The 17,541-nt window shown below is 40.3% G+C and overlaps 1 protein-coding gene across 2 annotated transcripts in view; it reads left to right on the top strand.

Moving 5' to 3' along the window:
• The window catches only part of NFKBIZ (NFKB inhibitor zeta), a 38,580-nt gene extending 21,677 nt beyond the window's left edge, over positions 1–16,903 (top strand). The window contains exons 1-12 of one of the 2 annotated variants that reach the window (XM_063126864.1): positions 3,469–3,828; positions 6,636–6,775; positions 8,310–8,346; positions 8,453–8,556; positions 8,685–9,445; positions 9,891–9,996; positions 10,292–10,438; positions 11,431–11,494; positions 11,855–12,024; positions 13,813–13,923; positions 14,062–14,229; positions 14,765–16,903. In XM_063126864.1, the coding sequence (XP_062982934.1) occupies positions 3,567–3,828; positions 6,636–6,775; positions 8,310–8,346; positions 8,453–8,556; positions 8,685–9,445; positions 9,891–9,996; positions 10,292–10,438; positions 11,431–11,494; positions 11,855–12,024; positions 13,813–13,923; positions 14,062–14,229; positions 14,765–14,818 (2,124 nt within the window). In that variant the 5' untranslated portion in view covers positions 3,469–3,566 and the 3' untranslated portion in view covers positions 14,819–16,903. Of the gene's footprint in view, positions 1–3,468; positions 3,829–6,635; positions 6,776–8,309; positions 8,347–8,452; positions 8,557–8,684; positions 9,446–9,890; positions 9,997–10,291; positions 10,439–11,430; positions 11,495–11,854; positions 12,025–13,812; positions 13,924–14,061; positions 14,230–14,764 lie in introns of those variants that run through there. The other variant, XM_063126865.1, reaches the window with a different exon arrangement.
• The last annotated feature ends 638 nt before the right edge of the window (positions 16,904–17,541 follow it).

Below are 17,541 nucleotides of genomic sequence, written 5' to 3'. Positions count from 1 at the left end.
TTCATTGCAACTGGAACAACTTTACACTTTCAAAACAAATGTACTACAAATAAATTAACAAAGGTGCAAACAAACAAAAAAGGTGTTCTTTTTTTTAAAAAAAGATTGTTTACCATTTCGTGAAGTTTGAGGTCAAAAACATATGATGTAAAATTTTTCTTTCCCTTCTCCTAGTGTCCTTTCAGCTTCTCTTCCTTCTCTATCTACCACCAACTGACTTTTCTTCAGCCTCGTTCCCAACATTCTGTGCCTGGACTTTCATTGGCCTAGCACTCTAAGAGCTCACACTGTGTCACATGTTACATTACATTCACAGTGTGGGGCATATGCATTAACCTTCCCTGTGCCTCATCCGTCTCCCCTCCTGAGCTGTCTAAAACATGAGATTTGAACTTTTTAGAAGTTTAATCATTTTCTGCATGTCTACATTGTTCAAGCTTCAGTTTTTTTAAAAAAGTGAGCAAAATCAGTCCAGTAGATCTCTAGTAATAAGCTTTACACTACCATATTCTTACATATGATACCACTTACATGCAACTTTTTGCAGTGCACTCTACATATGCTCAAAGCCCTTTAAAAAATACATAGCATATTCTCTAGTTGAAAACAGGAGCCAAGGCTGAGCTGTTTTATTTATTAATTTATTTGAAACGTTTCTTGGCCCTCCCCCAGGCAGCTTACAGCAATAAAATATGTAAAAAGAGTTAAAATATTAAACAATAAAAGACAAAATTAAAACACTAACAGCAGTAGAAGCAGCAGCAGCACCACCACCACCAGTCATATCAAGAGAAGGCCTTGGTAAAAGAATGTTTTCAAGGCCTTTTTAAAAGCTTGTAATTAGGGCTGTGCACGGACCCCCTGATCTGCTCTGGATCCCAATCCGCAACTTCTGGATCGGGTCTGCTCCGCTGTGCATTGATCCGCCTATGCTACACTCCGATCTGCTGCGGGGCTCCAGATCTGGATCGGAGCTCTGTGTCCCCCCCCCCCGAGACTTGCATTGAAAATCAAACGCCTATAACTTTTTTACTTTTAACATTAGAAATCTCAAAATCGGCACCATGAGAGCTTATACACATATCCACATTCATGCCCAGTTTGAAGCAAATCCAAGCATCCAGAGCCAGGTAAGGCCCCCTCCCCCTTACCTGCCTCTGTCGCGGTCCAGCGGCGGCTTCAACTGAGGCCTGGGCCTCAGTTGAAGCCGCCCCTGGACCTTGACAGAGGCAGGTAAGCCTCCCTGCACCCTTACCTGGCTCTGCCGCCATCACCGCACGGACTGCAGTGGCACCAGGTAAGCCCCCCACCTGCCACACTTACCATTTTTTTGGAGCTCCGGATCAAGGTGAAGGATCCGCTTCGTCTCGATCCGTTGCTCCCCCGACCTGATCCGTCACCGCCTTTGTCGGAGGCGAATCAGGCTGCTCCGCTATCGGTTCTAAGAACCGAAGCGAAGTGGAGCACAGCCCTACTTGTAATGATGGAGCTCAGCAGAACGCCAATGGCAACTTGTTCCAAAGGAGTGGGGTCATTGGAGAGAAGGCCATCTCGCATGTGATCACCCACCTAATTGCTTTCACAGGTGGACATATGAGAAGGGCCTCTATTTCTGATCTTAAAGTGCGGGCAGGCTGATATTGGTAAAGGCAGTCCTTCAAATATCATGGTCCCAAACCGTTTAAGGCTTTAAAGGTCAAAACTAGCTGTTTGAATTGGGCTCAGAAACACACCAGTAACTAGTGCAATTGGCAGAGTAGGCATTATGTGATCAAATCACTTGGCTCTCAGCTGAAGTTTCTGAACTGCCTTCAAAGCACCTCAACGTACAGTGCATCACAGTAGTCTGGCCTGGACTACTTAGCTAGTTAGCTCAGAGTCCAGGAGGCTTCCCAGACTGTGCACTTGATGTTTTAGGAGGAATGCAACCCTATCTAAGACCAGTTGTAAACCTCCATCCGGAAAGGTTGGTTTCCCAACCCACACTACCTCTGCCTTGTATGGATTAAGCTTCAGCTTGTTTACTCTCATCCATGTTTTGTCATGCAACTTTTAAAAACATTTTTTTAAAAAAAAGTCTCCAAGCCCATAGAGATGCCAAAGTACCCTAATGTGGGTTTTCTGACCCCAGAAAGGAGGACTGGCATAGTCATTAGAACTCGCAGTAGGTTTTTTTTTTTTTATCTATTAGTTAATTTTACTTCCTGTCTCCAGAGGCAGCTCTACCATTAGGTGGAGTGAGGCAGCAGCTCAGGCAGCTGGTGTTGGGTGTCATGAAAGGGCAGCAAATGGTTAATTATTTAGGACTCAATCCTATGCCTGTTTAGGCAGGAAAAGGTCCTATAACTCCCAACATTCCCCAGCCAGCATAGCCCACCAATGAATGCTGTGAGTTGTAAAACTTTTTCCTATCTAAATAGGCACAAGATTAATGAACTGTTGTAATAGTAGTACTTTTAGTACCAGGGAGAGCTGCTCATGGGATTTTCTGCCTCTGATACCAGAATGATTGGGCCAGCCTTGAGTTCTAATCTTGAGGGGGCTGGGCAGGGCAGGTTCCATTTGCCTTTCAGGCAAAAAGGTGTCTTGGGCCAATCATGATACTCTGTTATGTGATAAAATCATGGCAACTAAGCTACCGTGGAACTAAGAGATAAAGTTTCATTTCCTGTATAAATAAATGTAAATATAATTGATTTTATCTAACAACAACTGGGGGGCAGGCGGTCGGGCGCTGTAGACAAGTGGGAGGGGGGTCCTGCATCTATGCAGAAGGAGCGGCAGCCAACCTCTGCTTCAGGGGGGTGGTCAATGGCTGAGACCCCGAGGAGCCACTGTCAGTCAGAGCAACAGAAACAGTACGGGCTAGATGGATAAGCAGTAGGTTTCTAGTTCTTTTTATTTTAATCATGAAACCTTACTTTATTTCGAAACAGCGTTAACAAAATAAAAGCACTATTTTATTACAGTTTAATTGCGTTTTTAAAAGTGGCAACCCTAGCTAGCGATAACTCGTCAGCAATCGTCTATTGGGCGGTAGAGGACGGTCATTCAATAAAATGCCTTCTCCTCTGCAAGCGAGGGCGAGACGTGAAGCGCCTGGGAAATGAGAGCGCGCCGACCTAACCCAAGTTGTCTTCAGTGGCGTGGCTGCCGCGGCCGCCAAACCCTCAGAGGCTGCCAGGTCGAGGGCGGTTCCTCCGGCCTGCTTATTCTGTAGACGACGCACAACCGCGGCGCGCAGACACGAGACAGCCGGCAACCCCCTCGCAACGCGTTTACTGGAAGCGCCGCTTGAGGACGTGCCTCTCCCTCCCCCCTGCCTCCGCCTCCGCCTCTCCCGTCCTGCTGGCGGCCGAGGCTCTGCCCTGCCTGCCTCCGCCTCCGCCCGCGTTGTCAAGGCGTGGATTGCCCAGGCGCTATAAGAGCGGCGGTGCCCGCCTCCGCTTTCACCTTCCCAACCCCTTCTTGCCGCGTCTGCTGAGCCGAAGCTGCTCGCTTGGCTCAGCCGCCGCCTCCACCTTTCTTCGCGTTTCCCGCCTCGCAGCCCCTGCCCGACTCCAGCCATGATTGTGGACAGCAGCCGAGACGCGCAGCTAGACGGCGACTGCGGCTCCATGAGCAGCCCGTTTAACTTGGCTTTTTTCTACGGAGCATCTCCCCACTCCAGCGAGGGGAGCTGCTCGCCCACAAACTCCGCTCCGGGATCCCCGGGGTCCGATTCCGAGTGCTCCAACAACGGTAGAGGCAACAGTAGCAGCGGCGGAGGCGACAACGACTTCTCCAGGAGGCGCTGTTCCCGGAGCAGCGCGCACTCAGCCGGGGAAGGTACACAGCTCTAACCGCGCGGCTAATTTGGCGCAGCCCGAGAAAAAGCCTTTTTTGGGGGGGGGGGGGATTTCTCTGGTGCTCCGCCACGCGGTTGCTGCTGCTTTTCCGGGCGGGCTGGGCGTGGTGGTGGTTTGAGAGGTGTAATTGTAGACCATTCCGTCTGACAGTCTGGCACGACTTTTTAGCTCTCAAATTCAGTTTCCGCCACGCGCGTGTAGATACATGTGTCTATCTATCTCTTCCTTACCAAATATAGTCCCCTTTACCAATTTGGCAAGGGGCGATATAGAGAAGCAAGCCGCTTTTGGCTCACTCCAGGGTAGTTTTGATCGTCTGGACAGGCTCCAAGGAAGGAGAGAGTTTAGGGTTTGTCCGTAAAAGAGCTACAGAAGTCCATAGCCTCCCCTGACTCACAGTGTAGCCTTCCTCTCCGCATTGTTCACAAGAGTGGCTTTGGAGAGGCCCTTAATAACACGGTAGAAGCGCCCAGCTTCTTCTTTGCCTGCCAGGATCAGCCTAAGACATTTCCACGCACAGAAGCCGACTGGGCTGGTAGTTCACTCTTACTGCAACGGAGATGATAAGGCAGCATCGCAACACACCTTTCTGCTGTGCTGTCAGTGAAAGGGTTTTTGAATATTGTGGAAGGGACTGTGATTCTTTCTCCAGCTACGCAGCAGGGAAATTGAAAAAATGGCAGTTGTGGCATCTTAAATTATTTAATTTAGAATTCAGCAGCTATCAAATAAACTTGTGCGTTAGCTAGAGCTTGTCAGCATATGAGCAGTACCAATTGATATGAATCCAAAGTAACTTCAGGGGCACCCAGTCCATCCTTTGCATGGAGTCAGTCTTCTGTAAATTATATTGATTTGTGTATTTTTGCCTGTACTGGCATTGGTGTGTGAGTGTATATATGTGTGGTGGAAATCTCTTCAGATTAAATTTCCTATTTATGGAGAAAGGCGCCAAGCAAATAATGTTATGCAACTTAATTTGAAAGAATACTGTCCTTTTAATATGCAAAGAAGAATTGTAAATTGTTAATACAATTGGAAAAGAAAAATAAATTAGTGGGAAATCTTTTTACGCACTGAGGTATTGTGAAAATGGAAAAATTTACAGCAACTTGATTACATTTCAGTCAGCGCTAACATTTCTCTTTAATAGTTCCATGCTTCCTCTTTTATGGAGTTAACATGGCTAAAGCTGTCTATACCAAATATAAATTTAAAGAGAGGGACAAAGCTATTTTTTTTTTTAAAAAAAAACTTTTTCGATTTCAAAATGAAAATCTCCAACGTAGGAAGTAATATCTATGACAGAGATTACTCCTATTTCTTATGTGCCTGCGCAATTGAGGTGATATGCAGTTGAGAAGAAAAAAGTTTCTGCAATGTTTTCATGTTGAGTTTTCTTCCATAAGTATTTTTACTAGCCAGAATGTTGTTTGGATTTGAAAAAAAGGAGGGGATTTTGTTGATTCTAGTGACTTTATGATTTTGTGTTTCAGTCAGGAATTATATTAATAGGCAGCATGACAATATCTGTCGAGTTTCTTTATAATATTAAGAATTTGTATTAATTTTCTTTCCCTGGCCAATTGGATATTTAATCATAAGGCATCTGTTACTGTCTTATATTTTTTATTTTACGTTTGCTTGTATTTTCCATAAAACATTTGCTTGTAATATTTGATTAACTGAGGTCTAGTGGGTTTGTTTTTATCACATTGCCTACGTTTTTTCAGGAAGAACATTACAAATTGTGTCTCTTTGCAGCACTGTTTGTTGACTTAAATGGTATCCTTCACGACCATGTAATTCAAAATAATAGTTTTTTCAAGTAGGCATTCTTTTCAGGATCCCATTAAAACCTGTAAAGAAGAAATCATTCACCTTAAATTGGCTTTTTTTTCTAGGGAGAAATTCCAACTTCATGGAACTGTGGTTTTTTTTTAATGATTTAGTTTGAACTGCAGTAATTCTATGATTAAAACTTGAGGGTTTTTTGTACTTTCTAAAATGAAGTCACAACTTTTCTGTGGGATTCTCATGAATTGTTTCCTTTTTTCACTTCTGGTTTTTAACCTTCAAATTAGGTTGTGTTTAAAGAGATAATAGGCATAAGAGAATAAATGAAATATTTGTAGTACATCACTTTTCTTGTTATGGACAAGCTATTTCATTATGAAAGTGACAAGCGCAAGTAATACTGAAAATCCATTCACATGAAGTCCAATAATGCTAATATATCTTATATGGGATTGGCTTTTTATCTTATTTGAAAACGAGAGAGAGAGAGAGAGAGAGAGAGAGAGAGAGAATGAGGTGGATGGATGCTTTTGTGAAAGCAAAGTTGAAATATATATTTTTTGTTCTTCTAGAATATTTGGTAGTGAGTTTTTGTGTAATTAGTTTATATAGCTATTTTGCTGTTGATGAATTTTAATGTTTTAATTATAACTTTATTATTTTGTCTTTATTATATTGTTAGTCGCATTGAGTGCTATTTTTAGTAGAAAAACAGTATATGAATTTAATGAATAAATTCTTGGCTAATATAATTGTGTACAAATTCTTTTGTCTTTCTTTCAAGACTTAGTCTGTTTTTATACCTGCCTTTTCCCCCAAGATTGTCCCGTGATCATCCCTGTGCATGCAAATGACATACTGGGATCCTGGGAGCAGGCAGGGACAATCCCTTCATTTGCCTGGGATAATCCTTAGGTGTGGAAAGGGCCTAAATCTCCTGTTTAATGGATTGTGTCAGTGTCTGATTTTGTTTTCTGTTTGACTTAACAGTTGAGCAACATATGGGGGGAGGAAAGCAACAGAGAGGACCTTTCCAAGGCGTTCGTGTGAAAAACTCTGTGAAAGAACTGTTGTTGCATCTTAGAAACAATAAACAGATGTCCTCAGATCACAGTGCAGATATCTTAAAGGTGCGTGTTATCAATATTTTTATTTTATTTTTATTCGGATTAAAAATAGTTCAATGTCCCTTCTTTGGAAATACCAGTCACAACTTTATACAGTGTGTACTTAACATATGGAATTTATTATTGTGCGTGATGTGGTAATGGCAACTGGCTTGCATGGCTTCGAAAGAACGGAATAGACAAATTTGTTGGCTCTAAATTTGTAAGAGGATATGAGATGTGAGTGATAGCTAAAAATGAAGTGATAGCTAAAAATGAAACGTCTTAATCTGAAGAAATATATCTTCGTTGACAGATGCTGCGTGTATAACTCCATCAAGCCCTGCATCTGATCAATCTAGTCAATGTTTGTGGCTGAACTTTCTACTAGATAGAGTTTTAGTCTGCTCTAAAAAAAGATTCTTATGATTGCAAATATCAGCCTTTCTGTATTTTAGTGAAGGGCGATGACTCTTCGCAGTTTTAGAAAACTTGTTCAGAGTTCTGGACAAATAGCCACACTCTGTTCCAGGATTCTCCATTTCATTCCCTGCCCCTTTCCCACTTTTACATCCTCCTGCTAACAGACACACAGTGTTTTGTGGTCACTTAGCATGCTTAGTTCTCACTGGGTTGTTTGGGGTTCCCTGATCACAGCTCCCCCCCTTTTTTTTAATGGTTTGCATGCTTTGGATTCTCTCACAAGCTTCCTGATATCTCCCTCTCACGTTCGGTTGGTGCTGTTTTGCTATGTATATATATTGTCACTCAGAGAATGACCTTGCTATTAGTACACGAGGTAACACTTGGGAGAAAATAGAAAGTGTTTTCCTAAACATTTTTTACAGGCATATCTACCTGTAATAACATTACATTTCATTGTTTGGGGTGCTCTACTGTCACTCCAATTCTGTGTGCTATCTTAAGCATCTCCCTTGTGATGCTGTAGTTTTTAGAATTGGTGGGTTGTACAAGCATATTTATTTCATTCCTTTAGTTTCCTTCTATTTATTTGCAAATAACTATTTGTATGAATAAGATGTAAAGGCAATTTTGCTGAAAAAGTAGAGTAGTGAAAAACGGCAGGTTGGTAATCCAAATTTATTTATTTATTTATTACATCTATATAGCCGAAGCTCTCTGGGCGGTTTACAAAAGTTAAAAACAGTGAACATTAAAAACAAATATACAAAAATTTTAAACCATCGAAAGCATAAAAACAACAATATCCATTTAAAACTACTATTCTGGGGTCAGTAAAAAAATCTCAGCATATGTTGTTAACTGCATGAGAGAAGGGAAAAGTCTTAACCTGGTGCCGAAAAGATAAAAAAGTTGGCGTCAGGTGAGCCTTGTTGGGGAGTTCATTCCATAATTGGGGGGCCATCACTGAAAAGCAATAAGATTTCTTTGTTGTGTTTGGATGAACAAATGTGTTCATCCAAAAGCAGTAATGGAGTTCAATTGATAAGTTTCTGTAGAAAAGTCCCTAAAAGCTTGTAGAATGTATATGCTTTCACTACATTATAATTAACTTCACTTTTTTTTTTTTGAATAGGCACAGGGAGGATTACAAAATTATGACCCATATACAGGTACAGTTTTTTAAAAAGTATTTCCCTGAAATACTGTATATTTTTGTTTTGCATATCTGAAAATTGCAGTGCTGTGGAAATTTAACAAATTTGTTTTTTTCAATAGAATTGAAAAACATATTAACTCATAGTCGGAAAAGAAAATCTCACGAATCTCTTTCTGATGGACCCTGTTACAAAAGAACAGCTACTTTTCAACCTCACCTCTTGGTAGATATTTTTATATTATAAAAATAATTTTTTATATTTTTTGCTCACATTTAAATACATTTTCTCACCTACCTTATGTGACAGGATGTGATCAGCTCTGTTTCAAATGTTTGCATTCTATCTTGCAGACACCTCCACAGACACCAACATCAATGGATAATATGGAAGATGCCCATATGAATGAGCCCAAACAAGATAGCAGTTGTGATATGCTGCAGAACATAATCAATATTAAGAATGAATCGAGTCCAGTTTCTTTGAACACTGTGCAAGTTAGCTGGCTTCACACCATGGCTAATCCCAACTCTCCAAGGGAACAATATCAAGAGATTGCTGGTGCACAGGCTTTCTCGCCTCCTCAAAAGTACCAAACATTTCAAGGTAGCAGCCCTTCACAAATGCTAGAACTGCCCCAGAATTACCAGTTTTCTCCTACGCAAGCCCAGGACTTGTCACAACATTACAGTCAGAATTCACTTCTGGAGTACAGGCCACACTCTGCAAGCAGCCAGTCCTCTGACTATCAACAAAATGTTTTTGAAAGCCAAGATATGCAGTATCAAAGCTTTGCTTCTCTCTTAAGCGATTCAGAAAGACCAGACAACATTTCAGCCTCCCTCGCTGAACCACTGCCTGGTACTCATCAGCAAACTGATGTCAGTAGCCACCCTCAGCATTTCAGCCAGCTACCTAATAATATCTGCAGTAGCCTTGAGGAGCATGGCTTACCGCTGGCTGCTTCAAATATGTCTGTGCAACATCAGGGTATTGCTACAAACACTGCACAGTTGGGCAAATCGTTTTTCCAGTGGCAAGTGGAACAGGAAGAAAACAAACTGACCAACATCTCTCAAGATCACATCCTTGCTAAAGACTCTGATGGTGATACGTGAGTATTGTCCACATATTAATTGCAGCTAGAATGGAGATGATGTATCAGCAATAAGATTCCCTTCTCATTATTAGTGTATGCATCTTGTGAATGTCATTCATTTTGTTGAATGAAGCACCCACTAGTGCGTTCAAAGTCTATGCCAAGCAGACTACTATGACTCCACACATAAATATGATAAAATAGAAGAGTGCATTGGGTGATGTAACTACATATGAACCAAGGAAAGATTTTATTATATTTAGCAGGCTATAAGTGTCACAAATTAAGATGACGATGAAGATAATAATAATAGCAACAACAGTAAGGTAGCCTTTGCAGCCAGCAAGTTCTCAAGGTTGGTTTCGGGTTGGTGGTTTTTGGAGGGCATTTTCATAATGCCTTAAATGTATATTTTTTTTAGTATTAAAATTAAAACACACACATTGTTTATTCCCCACAGGTTTCTCCACATTGCAGTTGCCCAGGGACGCCGGGCAGTTTCCTATGTGTTGGCAAGAAAGATGGCGGCTCTGCACATGCTGGATATTAAAGAACACAATGGCCAGGTGATGCTCTCAGCCTAACAAGCTCCTACTGTATGCCCTTGAATGCTGCACATTTCCAGGACTTACACAAAGCGTCCTGGAATGCCTGTTAATATTAACTTTGAAGGTTAGCATGCAAGTTAATATGTAACTGTGAGCTACTGCAGAAGTCCACAAGCTAGGCTGAAGCCCCTAAAGAGATGAACTCTGAAATGGTTGTGCCTGATTAGAAATACTCCAGTATAGTCAGCTAGCTTGTTCTTGCTATTTCCTGGTAAAGTTAGATAACCAATACATCTGCTTTTCATTATTACAGAGTGCCTTACAGGTGGCTGTTGCTGCAAATCAGCATCTTATTGTGCAGGATCTGGTTGGCCTTGGGGCACAAGTAAATACTACAGATTGCTGGGGTAGAACACCATTGCACGTGTGTGCTGAAAAAGGCCATGCGCAAGTCCTTCAGGTGAGTATTTTGGGCAAATTCCTAAGCCATTTCTTTTACCTTTCTCCTGACACCCTAGTATGTAGTGGTACATGCTGAAACTGGTTCTTTTAAATTAAAGATTCAAAATATTATTATACCTTGCTTTAGTGTTACCTAAACTGCTTGGGACTACTGTAGTAATAGTGTTGTAGCAGTCTGTTCAGTGCTGAGTGCTCAGGAGTTAGTAGTTATGACCAGTAGTAGCCCATCTCTCTCAAACACACAATGGGAAAACACCCACCAGTTAATTTCTTTTCCAGTGAGTCTTAGGGGCTGCCTTCACAGCGCTGGGTTGGCGCCGCCTCCCTCTTCAACCCCACACTTTCCCTCTCCCAGGGCAGCGTTGGGTAAACCCAACTCTGAGGAGGGAGCATGAGGTTTTTGAGTGGCCATCTGGGTCCCGGAGCTGCTACCGCCCTCTTCCTGATGGAAGGTGACCAATCACTGGTTGCCTTCCATCAGGCTACACCCCTGGGTTGGCCACAGAGCAACATTACACAGCGCAAGTGCCATATTTACATCCCTCTGTTTGAAAAAGGCAGTGTAAATCCCCAACTTTTTCAAAACGCAGCATCGTGGGGAAGCCCCATGGTGGCTGCAAAGCTGTGCCTGAATCGTCTAACCGATGTGGTGCAGGTCCACAGCTATCGTAGGGCTTTCCCTGCGTGTAGAGAGCTCCTTTGTTCTAATACACTGCAGGATGATGAACCACAAGCAGCTGTTTTGAAGACAGTGCTATGATTTTAACAAAGAAATGGTTTTACTGAGTGAATAATCTTGATACATTCTAAAGAAGATACTGCGGATTTTTCAAAACAGCAAAAGAGTTTTGTAGCACCTTAGAAACTAACAAGGTTATTGTGGCATAACCTTTCATTGGAAAAGAATTCATTTTATCAGAAACATTCAGATTTCAGTTACTGTTGCGTAGAACTGGATGGCATTAATGTTTGCTTATTTCTCTTCTGCAGGCAATCCAGAAAGGAGTCATTGTAAGCAATCAATATGTAGAATTGGAAGCAACTAATTATGATGGTGAGCAACTAGTAGTCTTTCATTCTGTTAGGCAAAAAAGCTTAATTAAAACATGCTGGTTCTTAAACCTTGGCATTTGACATGTCAAATGTTCTGTTGTTCTATTGTGTATGTACATTGAAAAGTTTATCAGAAAATGCAAACTTAGGTGGTGAACATGACATATGTTTAATTTTACATCGTTGAACTGCCAAGCAACTTAAAATATAGTTATTTCTTTATTGTACATGTAGATAACTGAGGAACAGGTTAAAACATCTTTAAGGGCAAACAAAAAGGAGCTGAAATCTGGATATTGGTATCGGGATGACTAATGTTTCTGAATTGTTTTGTTTTGCTCACTGGTGTGTTTCATTTTAGGTTTAACAGCATTGCACTGTGCAGTAGTGGTCCATAACGCTGTGGTCCATGACCTACAGAGCCAGCAGTCACACCACACTCCTGAAGTCCAGGAACTAAGGCTGAAAAGCAAGAGGTTGGCAGACACAATCAAATTTCTTATCCAGATGGGGGCCTCTGTTGAAGCCAGAGTAAGTAACACAAGGAAATATAAAAACAGTCGAACTGATGTACGTGCTACTGTTTTGTAACTATTTATAGATGCATGGATTACTTGTACATCTACAGACCTGGAGTAGTAAACTTAACAGATGAAGTGGTAACACACTCATCATCTCCATAGAGATGGCTGTTCTGTAAGTTCCAGTTTATATGGATTTATCTGCAAATGATATCTGTGTTCCATTTTGTACATTTTAATTATTTCTGGGTATGAAGATGTTCAAGAGTTCTTCATGTGTAAATACACGTATTAGAAAAGTGGCTTAAGCTAAACAGCTTCAGTTGGATCAAGGATGTGTAGCATTTTTCGGGGGCTGAAGGGGCTGCTGTAGAAAGAATGAGCAGGGAAGTCCACTTCTGTCAGTGCAGCTGATACAGTGTAAATCTGGATCCAAACCCTGAAATACATTTGATCTGCAGAAGAAGCTTACATTTCCTTAAATAAATATAATTGCAGATTCTTTTTATTTCCTGGAAATATTCTTATTTTTATTTTATTTGTTACAAAAGCATAGTAAGTCATATGAGTACTCTCTCACTGGCTAAGGATTGGTCTTTAAGGTAGCAGTAATAACTTTGTACATCAGGAGACTCTCACTGAAGACAATATGCATAATCCAGAATAAATATGTTGAGGTACAGCAGATTATTGTTTTTGATCCTAAACTTCACTGTGCACCTTTTCAACTTGGTTATATCTTGGGCCAACAACTACTGCAACATTGCTATCAAGTGAACAGACTGATTTGCATGAACTTTAGGTGTATACCACATCTTTTAAAGACATTTTAAATCTTTTTTTCTGATTTGACCTCAGATTTCAGTGTCTTTGGGCCAATCCAGCAGAAGTTAGTCGTGACTGAGGGCTCATCTACACCAAGTAGGATATTCCACTATGAAAGCGGTATGAAAACTGTATATAAAAGGCAGGAGCCACACTGCTGCTTTATAGTGGTATTGAAGTGCACTGACAACTGTTGGGGCCCATGACACATACCATATACCACTTCCATAGTGTTATATCCTGCTTGGTGTCGATGTCAGTGCATTTCATTACCACTATAAAGCAGTAGTGTAGATCCTGCAGTGCACTTCAATACCGCTATAAAGCAGTAGTGTGGCTCCTGCCTTTTATATACTGCCTTCATAGTGGAATATCCTGCTTGGTGTTGATGAGCCCAGGGTCCTATTAACATCAGTGGAACTAAAGTACAATTGAGGTGGCAATTTTAAGCATATTTACTTTGAAGTAACACACTGAAATGAGTGGGGAGTCTGAGTAAACATCTATAGATTATGCTGTGTCCTTTTAATTTCATTAGGACGTAGTCGTGGGTAACTTGCTGGATTGTGCAAATATTAATAAATACAGCACTAGACTGTGAGTTTTCTTGAGAGTCATAGCTTTAATTCCTTTTGTTTTAATTTTTTCAGAATCATTATGTTCAAATAGATAACACTCCTTAATTTGGACAGAACAAAATGTAGATTCGGCACTTGAAATCCCATCCCAGCGTTGAATTATTGGCTGGCCTTAGAATAAATATTGAGTAGTCCTAGAAGTTGCTATCTCTCAAGCGCCTCAGCTGTCTGTAAAATGAAAACAATAGTGCCTACTAATTGTGTGCCTAAATAAAATGAATTATATAGAGCATTTGGTGTTTTCATATAAAATGACTGAGTTTATGTATTCTTGGATTGTGCAGTGATGAAATGTTGAATACGCAAAATTAACTGGCCTTTTTGTATGCGGATAGGATCGTAAAAGCGGCCGTTCAGCCCTTCACCTAGCAGCTGAAGAAGCAAATGTGGAACTCCTTCGTCTGTTTTTAGAGCTGCCAACTTGCCTTTCTTTTATCAATGCCAAGGTATGTGCATGTTAAGCCAAGAGGTAATAGCATAAAATACTGTGTCTAGTTCAGAGGGTGCCTATTTGCAGGAAGAAATCACCCTGCCCTCTTTGTGGAAAAAATCAATAATGGCATTTTTTCTCTTGCCTCAACCAGGCTTACAATGGCAACACAGCACTCCATGTCGCTGCCAGCTTGCAGCATCGGGTGACTCAGCTGGATGCAGTTCGCTTGATGATGCGAAAAGGAGCTGATCCAAGTGCCAGGAACCTGGAAAATGAGCAGCCAGTTCATCTGGTTCCTGATGGACCTGTAGGAGTTGAGGTAAGAGACCTAAACAAGTTTGAGATCTTGTTTTTGAAGTGGAGTAGGAGACAATTTCACACGCACACCCCTTTGCCCTCCTTTCTGCAGAGAGAATACAAGCAGGCTTCCATTTCTTATATTACTAGGAAAGAAATAGATCCATTTATAACCTTTATGGAAAACCAACTAGCAATTTTACTATTGCTGCGTTCTTTGGCTATTTTCTTCTTGCTTCTAGGATTACCGTTAATGAAACTACAACGTAATAGCAAAGTGCTCTGTATTCAGTTCACATGCCTTTTTGTAGAAAAATAAAGGTGGTTTATGTTCTTAGTTTTGAAATCTGGGCCCCTTTATAAGGTGACACTTGCTTTTGGGGTATAAAGTGTGGTCTTCTCTAATTACTGTAATTCTATTAGTGTCTTGGAAGTAAGTCCAACTGAATTCACTGAGATTTAGGTCTTAGTAATTATACTTTGAAATTGCAGTGTATTTTTTATAATATCAAAAAGACTGGGCATTGATACCTTGCTGCTTTGCTTTTGTTTTTCAGATAAGACGGATCTTGAAAGGGAAAACAGTTCCGCAGAGATCATCAGTCTATTAAGCTCCATAAATACCAATCACCCATACTCGCTGTCAGTTAGGCAGCCCCAGTGTAACTGAAAATATACCATTTGTCCAGTGGAGACAAATGTTAGTTGTTTCTATGAAACAAAAATATTTTGTTCACTATGATATAGTGGGTTAATGACAATTCTTCTGAACAGATGGGCATGTTTCATACCCAGGTACTCTGCATCAGTCTGAACTGCTCAGATTAGCAGTTACAAAAAAAGAACTGACTTAGACTGCAATCTTGGAAATACCTACCTGGGGATACGCCCCTTGTATAGGATTGCGCAGTTACTGACTTAATACAGCAGCATAACAAAAACCATGAACAATTGTATTATCTTTGAAGGAGAAACTTAAAACACTTTAGAGCTGTTGTTTATGATATGAAGCCTCAGCTTAAGAATACTAACATAACATTTATATCATAGCTTTTAAAAAAATAGTTCTTGTATTGGTTACTTTGTAATTTTTGAATTGTGATAATCTTTTGAACTTCGATAAACGATACAGTAATTTAAAACTTTTAAATTTGAGAGTTCTGTGTAGAATTCAATTAAGATTTTATTTTATAAGTATTTAATAGTGTTTATATGTTTGTGTAGAAAGGGCTGGTTTTTGTGGAGCACACTTAGCAAACTAGTTTAGGAAGGGAACATTTTCCATCTGCAGTTTTCATAAGCTACAGCAACAGTTCATAAAAACACATAGAAATTGTTTTGAACTTGTGTTTATTCTTTTTAAAGTTACTCAAATTATTGCTTTTACTTTTGATTGGAATAGCATTGGAGATTTACACCAGTAGATACAGTTTCTTCCTATTTTAATAGTCTCCTTCCACATATCTCTGAGTTTCCAGCTTAGCTGACAGATGTAAGGCAGGGGGCGAGGGGAGGCAGTGTTATCTTAACCCCCAGATCTAGCTTGCTGGAGGGGTTAAAATTAGGCGGCGGATGAAGCACCTTACCTTGTGAGAAAATTCTAAAGCAGGCTTCTCTAACCTGGTGCCTTCCATTTAGCTTCAACACCCACTGCCCATCCTGCTTGGGCTGATGGGAATTAAGAGTCCAACAGTATAGAAATATAATAAATAAAAAATATATAAATTAACTAAATCTGGAGGGCACCTGGCTGTGGAAGGCTGTGCTAAAGCTTTTGGGGCTTTTAGTTGAGAAAACAAAGATGACTGTGGGGTGGGGGGAATGGTAGGGATTTATACAGTTATGTATAGTGGGGAGAAAGTGGATAGAGAAATGTTCTCCTGTTCCCAAAATAGGTTAGAGGTGGTGGGTATCACCGAGTGAAATTAATTTGTAGTATATTTAGGATAGGTAAGAAATGTCTTCATAAAATGCATAATAAACTTAAGAAATTCAGTGCCACAGTATGTGCTGATGGCTACTGACTTAGATTGCTTTAAAGAAATATTAGAGGAATTCATGGAGGACTGGTTTTTCAATGGCTATTAGTCACGGTAACATATGGAGTGTCCAGTCCCAGAGGCAATATACCCTTGAATACCAGGTTTCAAAGGTACTTACAGGCTTCATAATGGCATCTGGCTGATGGAAGGATGCTGAGCTATATGGACCCTTGGTCTGATCCAGCAGAGTCTCTCTCCTTATATTCTTATACTGAATTGATTCTCTATTCTTGAATTGAAAAAAGTACTTCTCAGGGCTTTGCAAAATTTAGTTCTATTGTACTGTTTTACCTTATAGGTATAGTAGGCAGATAAATACCAATGTTTTTAAAATGGTAGTAATTATTTTTGTGCGTGCCAAATTTATATTTTTACTTCAAAGATTGTAAATGAAATATATTAAATAATTTTATGTAGTAATTGCTTTCAGAATTACACAGCTTGTTTTTAAGTCTAGTCCACTGCACATTTACTTTTTCTTGAAGGACTATCCTGTATCACATATTATTTTCCATAGTTCATCTGATCATATTGTTTGACCAAGTATGTCTTGTAGACAACTAACTGGAGAAATTGTATCTGCAAATATTAAAGCAGTGCTTATTCTTGTAATTTCAAATGCAATGTTTGGAATAAAGTTATTTTAATCAATAACATTGGTGTATAATGATATGACTAATTGCTGGTTTGGGGTCCTTCTGTAAGGGTTCATGGATAAGATTCTACACTTTATGACATAGTGTCTAGAATGATCCAACAGACAAACGTATATTTGCTTTACCACTGGAGAAATACCTAGTTCCTATGTCTCTTTGGATTAAAACATGAAAAGATCTGGAATCAATGTTCAGGTCTCATGCCCCCTAAGAGCTTCAATTGAGATGTTAGATGTTTAAGATGGACTCTACCTTGCTATAGGTGATGTGGTGTAATGTTCTTTTAAGCTAGTGTGTCTCAACACAGCACAATGTATTTAAGTAATCAAAGTTTTATGGTTAGCTTTTCCACGCATGGAGAGTGTGCTGCTGCTTGCTTGGATGCCATTCTAAGATGGAGAAATAAAGTCATTTTGTTTCCCATATCGGAGCCTTGATTGTTTTGGATTCTTCTCTGCAAATCCCTTGTAAGAGCCCGACATTACGTGGTGTCAAGTCGGAGTGGATTGTGTGTGTGTGTGTTTCTCTCTGCACTTGGGAGTTTGTTTTAGTTGAAGATATCAATTTGTTCCTAACATAACAGATGATGCAGATATGGAAGGGTCCCAAACTATTTTTGGATCATTGGGCCCATTT

Source organism: Elgaria multicarinata, chromosome 5 (genome assembly GCF_023053635.1).
Source record: "Elgaria multicarinata webbii isolate HBS135686 ecotype San Diego chromosome 5, rElgMul1.1.pri, whole genome shotgun sequence".
NCBI classification, from domain to species: Eukaryota; Metazoa; Chordata; class Lepidosauria; order Squamata; family Anguidae; genus Elgaria; species Elgaria multicarinata.
The sequence above is the reverse complement of the archived record's forward strand: the minus strand, read 5'-3'. Positions and strand labels throughout refer to the sequence as shown.